This window comes from Xyrauchen texanus, chromosome 29, assembly GCF_025860055.1.
Source record: "Xyrauchen texanus isolate HMW12.3.18 chromosome 29, RBS_HiC_50CHRs, whole genome shotgun sequence".
In the NCBI taxonomy this organism is placed as follows: Eukaryota; Metazoa; Chordata; class Actinopteri; order Cypriniformes; family Catostomidae; genus Xyrauchen; species Xyrauchen texanus.
In genome coordinates this window covers 19902767-19915039 of record NC_068304.1, presented here as the reverse complement: position 1 = coordinate 19915039, position 12273 = coordinate 19902767, and the positions used below count along the sequence as shown (strand labels likewise).

The window sequence follows — 12273 nt, the reverse complement described above, 5'->3', positions numbered from 1 at the left end:
ATTCACAAGGAAATACATCATATTATATGTAGTTGTGGTGCTTTCAATATAGTAAAGGGTGAATATAATTTAAAAATCACTCGTTTTTATTAGAATTGTTCATACGGTCCCAACTTTTTGGAAATTGGGGGTTGTATAAGAAATAATAATAAAAAAAACATATCTATACAGTTTTCCAATACTGGAAATTTAAATTGTATATTTAAGGTTGTCCATGACCTTTGGAAACACTGATGTGTGTCATTTGTGTTTTTCACGGTCACTGTTGTCTATGGCGTGCTCACTGTTTGAATGGCATTACTTTCTAAAGAGCTGCTTAGGAACAAATTGAATGTAAAGAGCACTATACAAATACATTAAAAGTGTACTTAAAAAGTTGTTCTAAAATTCAGATGTTGGGTAAAGAAAGAAAGAAAATTAAATATTTTCCAGATAATATTTTAATAATTTGGTTTGGCAAAAATAAAAATGACAAATAAATGCCAATTATTTCATCACACAGTGTAAATGGATCTGTATACTGTAACAATCTTCGCAATCAGGATGACAATACATACCTGCTTTTATACTTTGGGAAGGAGGTCCTTTACCAAGGAATCATCATATTTGGGGGTCTTTGGCATTAAACATTTTGAAAACCCCTTGTTTAAGTGTCGTCAGACTTCTATTTCATCTTTTGCCAATGACACGTTGATGTTAATTCACTGATGTAGTGTTGCTCTTCACAAAGAACAGTGCCACATGTGAACTTGCCTGTATTTATCTTGTACTTTCTGTTTAATGTCCTGCAGAGAATCCTGTGAGATGTCTCGTTCCAGGTATCCGGACAACACCTCTGTAGCGTTCTCCAGATCTGCCTGGTTATTCTGGACACAAACATAAACCAACCAACATTTGAAGTTGCAGATTTCCCATGTTTTAGCAACAATATCCAAGAACCTGTCAAAGCTGACAGCAGGCAATCACAAGAATCAAAGTTTACACTCATTATCCTGTTTACCTCGAAGATAATGGACTGGTTGTTTTTCTTGAGGTAGAACGCAAAGACGTAGGTGAACATGAGCGTGGAGCGGCACTGGCACAGCACGTCCACAGCCTTCTTCAGGAACTGCACCTCAATCCATGACATGTTGTGCTGCTGCATCTCCTCCATCTTCTGCTTGACCTGCGCATACAGCTTGTGCTCGAAGCGCAAGCTCTGCATGTGGTTCATGTAGCGATTGCAGTAGAACAGGTACCTCTGCAGGGCTGCCCTGGAACGCTGCAGAACATGTACGAGTGAACACATGCACACATTACAAACTGCTTAGTTGTAAACTATAGTAATTTTAAAATGTTTTAATATCTAAATAATATAATAATAATATAAAAATAATAAAAATGTACCATGTGATCATCCAACTGTTTAATAATGAGACTACAATTTGCACGTTTGAATACCAGCACAAATGGACTGATCAGGGTTCCCAGATCGTTTGACCAATTAATTTCCATGACTTTCCCATAACCGTTCCAGTTGTTTGCAATTACAGGACAAGAGTTTTTAAAAATAACTATTGAGATTAAACTCACAAAAAGTATTTAATAGCCTAAAACATTTTTAGAGCTGTGAATAACTAGAATAATTATATTAACTAATATATATACATATATATATATATTTCCATGGCTTTTCCAAGCCTGGAAATCAGAATTTTTGAATTCATTGATATTTCCAGGTTTTCCATGACTGTGGGAACCTGTATTTATATTTTTTACCTCTTGAGCATCCCTGGCTGCCTTGGCATCATCCTCGTTATAGCGATTACAATTGTACCTATGGGTGAAAACATATTTCAACTATTATATTTATTTGCTAATTATGTCTCAGTAATCATCAATGACAGTTTTGCAGATTCTTCGCATTCCAGCTGTCAGTTTGTCCAGATACTCATGTGACACTTCACCCCATGCTTCCTGTAGCACTTGCCATAAATGTAGCTTGTTGGGCACTTCTCATGCACCTTACAGTCTAGCTGATCTCACAAAAGCTCCATGGATTTAAGATCCATAACACTCTTTTCCAACGATCTGTTGTCCAAAGTCTGTGTTTCTTTGCCCACTTTAACTATTTATTTTTCTGTTTCAAAAATGTATTTTTCTTTGCAATTCTTGCAAAATCTTCTCTGTACTGTTGTACATTAAACTGGTGTTGAGCATGTAGATTTCAATGAAGCTGTCAGCTGAGGACATTTGAGGCATCTATTTCTCAAACTAGAGACTCTGATGTACTTATCCTCTTATTTAGTTGTATATCTGGCCTTCAACATCTCATTCTGTCCTTGTTAGAGCGTGTTGTCCTTTGTATTAAATCTTCAGTTTTTTGGCAATTTCAAGCATTGTATAGCCTTCATTACTCAAAACAATGATTGACTGTCCAATTTCTAGAGTAAGCGGTTTCTTTTTTGACATTTGTTTTAACCTAATATTGGCCTTAAGACATGCCAGTCTATTGCATACTGAGGCAACTCAAAAACAAATACAAAGACAATGTTAAGCTTTATTTAACGAACCAAATAGCTTTAAACTTTTGATATAATGGCAAGTGATTTTGTAGTACACATCAGTATCTGCTCACAATCTATCTAGTTGCTAACACGGCAACCTCCACCACCCCACCACCAGTTGAGTCCCGTCCTGCATGGGGGTAGGCTCCTCGCCCCTGCCTCCTATTCTCTGGCAGGATATGACGGTTCTGAGTACAACTTCTTTGGACCGCCAGATGGGGCCTACGCCAAAGAGAGACATTACTTTACGGTTTATATTCATCAAATAAATGTCAGCTTAAATTTCATTCAAGTCTGCAAGTCTTCCTGATAATAATGTTTATCCTGACTATGGGACTGACACCATGGACTCTTTCAGGTATTTTGGCCAAAAATGTGATGCCTTCAATGTGTAAATTGAAGCTCTGTGATCACTAGACTTTCTAGCAAGTCAATAACACCAAGGATACATCCAAGTTGTCCAAAATTTTCAGGGATGGGTCGTGGAATGTCCTTGAATGGCCCTTTCAGTCCATCATTAAAATCCTATTGAAAATCTTTGTTGGTATTTCAAGGAAGCAGTGGCAGCACAGAAACCAAAGAATGTCAATGAGTATGGTATAATTTAATTTAATCATTTAGTTAATTTTGATGGTTGCATTAACATGTATGCAATATGCAATGATCTAAAAATGTGTAATCAACGTACTATGATCAACTGCATTATGAACGTTATTCAATACGTTACATATTTAATCATTTATTTAATTATCATTTACTCAGTTTGATAATCAAGTTGCAGAACAATGGAAAAATACAGCTTAGAGAGTCACAGTCTCTCTCTCTGTCTCTCCTTTTAAGGACAATTCTCTGAATACTTTTAATAGAATAGAATCAGACAATGCATGATTTTATGCAGACAATATGTGGTATAGGGAGTATTGGGATGAATCGGGGTGCATGCGTCAAGAGGAAAAGGAAGTCTCAAGGATAAAAAAAGAACACCAAATGTGGCAGCATGCATACTTCTCCATCTCACAGGGATGTGTTGTGTGACCAAAAAACTGAAATAATTTAATATACTAATCAAATTAATGCGGAACGTAATGATTTTTAGTTAATATAAAATATGTAACCATGTTAAGTGATTACAGTGGGTTTTATACATATAAAATGAAATAGTTATGCTTTTGCAACAACTGAAGTTAGTTAAGCAAGGACGTCCTGTTAGGAGTGATGACGTAAATAATCGAGGCATAAGATTTCATTGGATGATATTATTGGATGATATTATGGGTTAATTTTATTGGATGAAGAGGCCAACCTCAAAGAGAACAGAAACTGTATAAATAGGCATGTTCTAAAGCGTCTAATTACAGATGCTTCATGAACCATCTCGGCTTTGTTATTTTAATAATAAAGTTTAGTTTTGGAATCAGAAACTTCGTGCCTCCTAGAAATGTTTGACTCACCTACGCTTCGATTGCTGTTTTGAAGAATCTGCCACGACATGAGCAAGGAGCTTTTGTTCATGAGAAATGTGTAAAACTTCCAACAGAGAAGTGTCCGAAGCCTGAGAACACGTACCTGAAACATTTATTTGATGTTATTAAGGGTAAAGCATGCTCCACAAACGATTGACTTTGGGGATTGAATATTTTTTTATATGACATTTGTGGAGAGATTGTTATTTTTTTATTTGGGTAAACTGAAACCTTTGTTCTCAAAATCACTCAAATGTGTATGAAAAACGTACTTAACCTTTTACAGAGGTTTTAGTTGATGTGTTTTAATTCACATCACCAGAACGTATTGCTGGACAGGGGGTTGAATAATTTTGATTGCAACTGTATAAATACAGTTGAAGTCAGAAGTTTACATACACTTGTTTAAAGATAATAAAACTTTTTTTTTAACCACTCCACAGATTTAATATCAGCAAACAATACTTTTGGCAAGTCATTTAGGAAATCTACTTTGTGTATGACACAAGTAAAGTTTCCAACAATTGTTTACAGACAGATTGGTTCACTTTTAATTGATTACAATTCTAGTGGGTCAGAAGTTTGCATACACCAAGTTAACTGTGCCTTTAAGCAGCTTTGAAAATTCAAGAAAGTGACGTAAACCTTAAGAAACTAAGCCAATTAGCTTCTGATAGGAGGTGTACTGAATTGGAGGTGTACTTGTGGACGAATTTTAAGGCCTACCTTCAAACTCAGTGGCTCTTTGCTTGACATCATGGAGATCTTCAATGCTGCAGAAAGTTTTCTGTATCCTTCCCCAGATCTGGGCCTCGATACAATCCTGTCTCGGAGGTCTACAGACAATTCCTTGGACTTTGTGGCCTGGTTTGTGCTCCGACATGCACTGTTAACTGTGGGACCTTATATAGACAGGTTTGTGCCATTCCAAATCATGTCCAATCAACTGAATTTACGACAGGTGGACTCCAATCAACTTCATCTCAAGGATTATCAGTGGAAACAGGATGCACCTGAACTCAATTTTGAGTGTCATGGCAAAGGCTGTGAATACTTATGTACATGTGATTTATTTAGTTTTTTATTTTTAATAAATTTGCAAAGATTTCAAACAAACTTCTTTCACTTTGTCATTATGAATCTTGAAGAAAATAATGAATTTAATCAATTTTGGAATAAGGCTGTATCATAACAAAATGTGAAGCGCTGTGAAACATTCCGGATGCACTGTAAATCTAGACATTTCCAGCATATATCACTCCAACACCTTATCCTTGAGTTATCATGCTAAATTGCTGATTTGGTACTAGAAAATCACTTGCCATTATATCAAACACAGTTGAAAGCTATTTGGTTTGTTAAATTAAGCTTAACATTGTGTTTGACTTTGAGTTGCCACAGTATGCAATTGACTGGCATGTCTTAAGGTCAATATTAGGTTAAAAATGGCAAAAAAGTAACGACTTTTTCAAGAAACTCGTCAGTCAATCATTGTTTTGAGGAATGAAGGCTATACAATGCTTGAAATGGCCAAAAAACTGAAGATTTTATACAGAGGTGTACACTACAGTCTTTAAAGACAAAGCTGGCTCTAACAAGGACAGAAAGAGATGCGGAAGGCCAGATGTACAATTAAATAAGAGGATAAGTACATCAAAGTCTCTAGTTTGAGAAACAGACATCTCATATATCCTCAGCTGACAGCTTCACTGAATTCTACCCACTGATTACCAGTTTCATGTACAACAGTAAAGAGAAGACTCAGGGGTGCAGGCCTTATGGGAAGAATTGTAAAGAAAAAGACACTTTGAAACAGAAAAATAAAAACAAAAAGATAGAGTGGGCAAAGAAACACAGACATTGGAGAACAGATAATTGGAAAAGAGTGTTATGGATCTTAATCCCACTGAGATTTGATGGGATCAGCTAGACTCTAAGGTGCGTGAGATGTGCCCGACAAGACAGCCAAATTCATGGCAAGTGCTACAAGAAGCGTGAGGTTAAATGTCACATGAGTATCTGGACAAACTGCTAGCTAGAATGCCAAGGATCTGCAAAGCTGTCATTGCTGCACGTCGATGATGTTTTGATGAGAACTCACCAGCCTGTCTGGCACCAAAAATCATGCCACGGTTGAAATTACTGAGATCATATTTTTCCCAACTCGCATTGCACTGCTGCTACAAGAATGGCTGATTAGATAATCACATGAATAAGTAGATGTACAGGTGTACCTATTTAAGTAGTCTTACAGTGTGTGTGTGTGTACATACAGTGAGGAAAATAAGTATTTGAACACCCTGCTATTTTGCAAGTTCTCCCACTTAGAAATCATGGAGGGGTCTGAAATTGTCATCGTAGGTGCATGTCCACTGTGAGAGACATAATCTAAAAAAACAAATCCAGAAATCACAATGTATGATTTTTTAACTATTTATTTGTATGATACAGCTGCAAATAAGTATTTGAACACCTGTCTATCAGCTAGAATTCTGACCCTCAAAGACCTGTTAGTCTGCCTTTAAAATGTCCACCTCCACTCCATTTATTATCCTAAATTAGATGCACCTGTTTGAGGTCGTTAGCTGCATAAAGACACCTGTCCACCCCATACAATCAGTAAGAATCCAACTACTAACATGGCCAAGACCAAAGAGCTGTCCAAAGACACTAGAGACAAAATTGTACACCTCCACAAGGCTGGAAAGGGCTACGGGAAATTGCCAAGCAGCTTGGTGAAAAAAGGTCCACTGTTGGAGCAATCATTAGAAAATGGAAGAAGCTAAATATGACTGTCAATCTCCCTCGGACTGGGGCTCCATGCAAGATCTCACCTCGTGGGGTCTCAATGATCCTAAGAAAGGTGAGAAATCAGCCCAGAACTACACGGGAGGAGCTGGTCAATGACCTGAAAAGAGCTGGGACCACCGTTTCCAGGGTTACTGTTGGTAATACACTAAGACGTCATGCTTTGAAATCATGCATGGCACGGAAGGTTCCCCTGCTTAAACCAGCACATGTCAAGGCCCGTCTTAAGTTTGCCAATGACCATTTGGATGATCCACAGGAGCCATGGGAGAAAGTCATGTGGTCAGATGAGACCAAAATAGAACTTTTTGGTCATAATTCCACTAACCGTGTTTGGAGGAAGAAGAATGATGAGTACCATCCCAAGAACACCATCCCTACTGTGAAGCATGGGGGTGGTAGCATCATGCTTTGGGGGTGTTTTTCTGCACATGGGACAGGGCGACTGCACTGTATTAAGGAGAGGATGACCGGGGCCATGTATGGCGAGATTTTGGGGAACAACATCCTTCCCTCAGTTAGAGCATTGAAGATGGGTCGAGGCTGGGTCTTCCAACATGACAATGACCCGAAGCAGACAACCAGGATAACCAAGGAGTGGCTCTGTAAGAAGCATATCAAGGTTCTGGCGTGGCCTAGCCAGTCTCCAGACCTATACCCAATAGAGAATCTTTGGAAGGAGCTTAAACTCCGTGTTTCTCAGCGACAGCCCAGAAACCTGACTGATCTAGAGAATATCTGTGTGGAGGAGTGGGCCAAAATCCCTCCTGCAGTGTGTGCAAACCTGGTGAAAAACTACAGGAAACGTTTGACCTCTGTAATTGCAAACAAAGGCTACTGTACCAAATATTAACATTGATTTTCTCAGGTGTTCAAATACTTATTTGCAGCTGTATCATACAAATAAATAGTTAAAAAATCATACATTGTGATTTCTGGATTTGTTTTTTTAGATTATGTCTCTCACAGTGGACATGCACCTACGATGACAATTTCAGACCCCTCCATGATTTCTAAGTGGGAGAACTTGCAAAATAGCAGGGTGTTCAAATACTTATTTTCCTCACTGTATATATACACATATATATATATATACATACACATACACACACACACACACACACAACTGAAGACCTGCAAAATGGATGAATGGGGGAAAATTCTGCTAGCTAGACTTACCAAACTTGTGTCTTCAATTCCAAAATGCTTTAGTGTTATTAGAAGAAAAGGAGATGTGGCACAGTGGTAAACACTCAAATGTCCCATTTTTTTTGGGGTGCTTTAAAATAATCTGATTTGAAATGTGTATATTTTCAAACAAACTATTATATTCACAAGAAACAACTTAAAATAATGTGTTGTTGAAGTGCTTTTAAAATTGTACAGGTGAACAGAATCTTTGTTTTTATCAGCATTTTCCATACTGTCCCAACATTTTTAGAATTGGGGTTGTATGAACTGCATAAGTTATTTAGGTTTTCAGCATTTCTAAAGTAATAGCCAATCAGGAATGCATAATGAAGTCTGCCATACTGCCTAAAACAACCAAACAATTAAAACAGAATTAATTCAGTTGTAATGTTACTGTCAGACTTGAAAGCCCATCAGAGAAGAGAAGTGAGCTGAGGAAAGCCAAGGATCTGGACGTACCAAGCGGATCCATGTGGTTCCCAGGGTCCCAAGCAAACCCAGCAGAATTCTGCTTTGCAGTTCTGGTTCCGACATACCATGTGGTTGCAGCCACCATCTTTCTCTATGGTGACGTGGCATTTTGGGCATTCCTGTCACACAAAAGGAAGACGGACGTTATCTCTCTGGGTCATTGAATGATGGGAAAGTCTTGCAACATCAAAGCCATACCACTGACCTTCGTATTTGCAGCAATCCAGTTTGATGTCTCGCTGTCATCATCACATTTCTTAATCCATTTCCTGAGCCACTGGAAAAGTAGCAGGGAAATAAAGCCAGAGGACGTTAATGAATTGATTCACTTTTATTCTTCTTACAATATCAGGATAATTAATGAAAATTCTGTCATCAATCACTTTCATTGTATGGAAAAAAAAAAAAAGATGTAACGAAAGTGATTGGTGACCAAGGCTAACATTCTGTCTAACATCTCCATTTGTGTTCCACAGAAGAATGGGTTTGCAACAACATGAGGGGGATTAAATAGTGACATAAATTTAATTTTTAACAATCATTTTGGTTGAGCAAGTGATGGATTGATGCTATGGAATATTATGTCAAAACAACTTGTACAAGAGCAGGGAATTGTGGAAATGCCTATGAAGATCACTTGTTCCCTTGCAATGAAATATGATTGTAATACCCATATGAGAAGCACAAGGGACTTGAAGCTTCCTTTGTTTTTGTCAAGACTACCCCCCACAATATTAAGGCAAGTCTCAGAACAGCCTCATAATGCTGCGAGTAGGAGAGGTGGTAGTCAGTTTTCTTTGCTCAGACAAAAAACACTAGCCATATCAAACACAGTAGCCATTTCTACTTTTAATGTGCATTAGTTTATTTCAGAACAGAAGTCCATTATCAGATCAAGCATGGCATTGGAATTGGGGAGTTCTTCTAAGGAAAAATCAACTCACTGCCTAGGTTCAATAAGAACTTTTTATTGGCTTTCAGTGTTCAGGTCAAAGTGAAGAAATTAAATAATTAAGGGTGTGGTTATAGAAAAGTATGTTGCAAGAAATAACAACAAAAGCTTTGCTAAAGTAATAAATGTACAAATGACACAAAAATTGCTTGATAGGTTCAAACACTCACAACCCCTTTGAGCAATTCTAGCTGGCTTTAAACATCAGAAAGATATGGTCTCAACATACCTTACACTTAACTGGATCATGCCAATTTTCTCCACAGTTGAAGCTGCATTGAGGAATTAATTGAGAGCATGTTAGCATTCTCTCTCTCATCATAAACACAGATTTCAAGGACATGTAACTCATCTTTATACAAAAGCTTCCGAACAATCCATTAACACTTTTACCAAGTCTCTGTCTTTTATTTCCCTCAATTCAAAAATTAAACTTGCTTTAAAAAAATCTGAGTTAAAAATAAAGTTCCAGGCAGAGACACAAACTTAGACATACTTGGACAATAAATCATTTTGGCCAATAAAAACTTTATAAGAAACACACTTACTCTGGAAGGTCCTGACATTGCATAACATACATGGTATTATTGACAAGAACATGTATCTGGGGTTAAACAAACTAAATATCTGGCCATTAAACAATCTGTGTGCAAAGAGTGGTACACTTGCCATTTAGTGAACAGGTCAAGAACCACTCCAGCTGATACTAAGTCAGTAAGTTAGCGAGTTGTTAAACAGATTCAAGCCAATAAATCATGGGTTTGAGACTAACTCAGGAGTCTTTTTGATAGAAAGAACCAGCTCATAAAAGCAATTTGTTTGCAAATTGGACCGCATGCCTCACAGTATGGTTGTTATTCTGTGCAACCAGCAAGGACAACAAAATAGAAGGATGAGTTATCTATTTATAGTCTCGTATTATTTCACTGAACCCAGTCTTTCCCTCTCTTCTCATTCGGTTCAGATTTAGCTCAAATATATTTTTCTCTGGAGCAGTAAACACATTTTGAGTATTTTTGTACTGTGTTCTGTCCACATCAGCATTATTTTCATTACATCCAACTTGAAATGAACCAAGAATTGTTACTACACTAATTTGTATTTAAGGCTTTTGTGAATTAAGTGTAATTGCTGGCTGGTTGTTCATATGAATTGCAAATAACTGGTACAGAACCTTCTTCAAAAGTACTAAAAGAATTAAGGAGATTCACTAAGCAAGAATCTCTATAAGTAGTATTGGAATTAGGATTGCAATGGTATGAGAGTTTCGCAGTATGATAACAGTCTCAGAAAATATCACGGTTTCAAGGTATACAGTATTACACAATTATTATTATTATCATCATTTACAATGACCCTTAAAGTATTGAAAGCTGATTAGGTAGAGCAAACACTTTATTATAAAAATGTCTCCCTTTTGAAAATAAAATAAACAGAATAATTAAGATAACAGAATTATAATAATAAATAGAATTATAAACATGATTTAAAAATAGCATGTAACAATAACATGTTATATAACTAAAGCATGTTAGTTTACATGTTAGCATAGCATGTTAAATTAACTACTAAATTAAAAATAACATCAGTGTGAGATTTTAAGGTAATGTCCTATAATTATTAACAATTAAAATATACTGTAAGTGAAATCAAGTGGCGACCCACCATAATAAAAATGTAACCAGTATTTAAAGTATCCTGGGTTGCATTTTCTTTTATGTTGCATAGTTTTGTTCATGGTTTTCAAGTACAAGGATATGCAAGAAGCGACATTATTTTTGTTGTTGATGTCAACAACAAAAGCGAGAGGAATTTTTCCAGTTTATTTCCCAATTTCAAACATAAGTCAAACAGAACATACATATTACATAGAGATGGAAGAGTCTCTGTATCGCTGCCTCCAGGAAACATGTAGTCCTAGGCCAGCTGGAAGGCCTCCTCCAGCGACGCCGGGCAGTGGCACCGGACCCACTCTACCATTCCCAGAGGAAGCTGGGAGATGAATTGCTCCAGTGTCACCAATTCGATGATATTCACAGCGCCGCAGGTTGCCTCAGCCAGCAACCATTTCTGACAGGGATCCCGGAGCTGAAATGGGCGGCCGTGTTTCCTGAACTTCAGGGACCTGAAATACTGCTGGTTCTGTTCAGGAATACTGTCAAACTGTTACACGATGGCCATCTTCAGATCTCGATATTTGAAGAAGCTTGTGGCAGGAAGCTGTTGGGCTGCTAGTTGTGCTTCCCAGGAGGAGCGGAAACAGACAGGCCACAAGATCATCGCTTGGTCCCATTTTGATGAGGGTCACAGATGATGATGGCTCCGGGGTCGCAGCTGCAGCCCACTCTCGGTCCATCAGGCTCCGGAACGCCTGTCGGTGCTCCGCTTGAGCAGGAGTTAGAAATGCTGTTCTGCTCCAGGCATAACTCCATGAGGGCCTGGTGTTGTGTTTGCTGGATGCTAGCGAGGGACTTGATAACTTCGCCTAGTTCATGACGACGTTATCCTCCAATAAATCCTGGGTTTCGGCACCACTATAACAGTTAAAAGGACGGGCAAGAAGGAGGTGGGAACCGGCTGAACAGTAAACAAATTTAATTGTCAAACGTAACTTAAAATAAACAAACACTGACACAAGCAACGGGGCTGCGTGCTTCTCTCTCTCGAACTGGCATCTCCGGCTCCCCTTTATCTCACTCTCCTGCTGATCGGCACCGGACATGCACACTTACGACCCGGTCGTGCAACCTCACAGCCGGGAAATGCCCTCTTCCTCGTCACACACGTCATTCCAGTCTGTGAAAAAGGTCCATTCCCATCCCTACTTTGCTTCACAAAATTA

The 12273-nt window shown here is 38.0% G+C and overlaps 1 protein-coding gene across 1 annotated transcript in view; it reads right to left on the bottom strand.

Moving 5' to 3' along the window:
* LOC127623318 (E3 ubiquitin-protein ligase arih1-like) overlaps positions 1-12273 on the bottom strand; it is a 37705-nt gene that overhangs the window by 5724 nt on the left and 19708 nt on the right. Inside the window, exons 8-13 of the mRNA XM_052097727.1 lie at positions 9661-9703; positions 8685-8756; positions 8468-8598; positions 1759-1816; positions 1001-1261; positions 754-866 (exon numbers count right to left, since the gene is read on the bottom strand). Of these exons, the coding sequence (XP_051953687.1) occupies positions 754-866; positions 1001-1261; positions 1759-1816; positions 8468-8598; positions 8685-8756; positions 9661-9703 (678 nt within the window). The remainder of the gene's footprint in view (positions 1-753; positions 867-1000; positions 1262-1758; positions 1817-8467; positions 8599-8684; positions 8757-9660; positions 9704-12273) is intronic.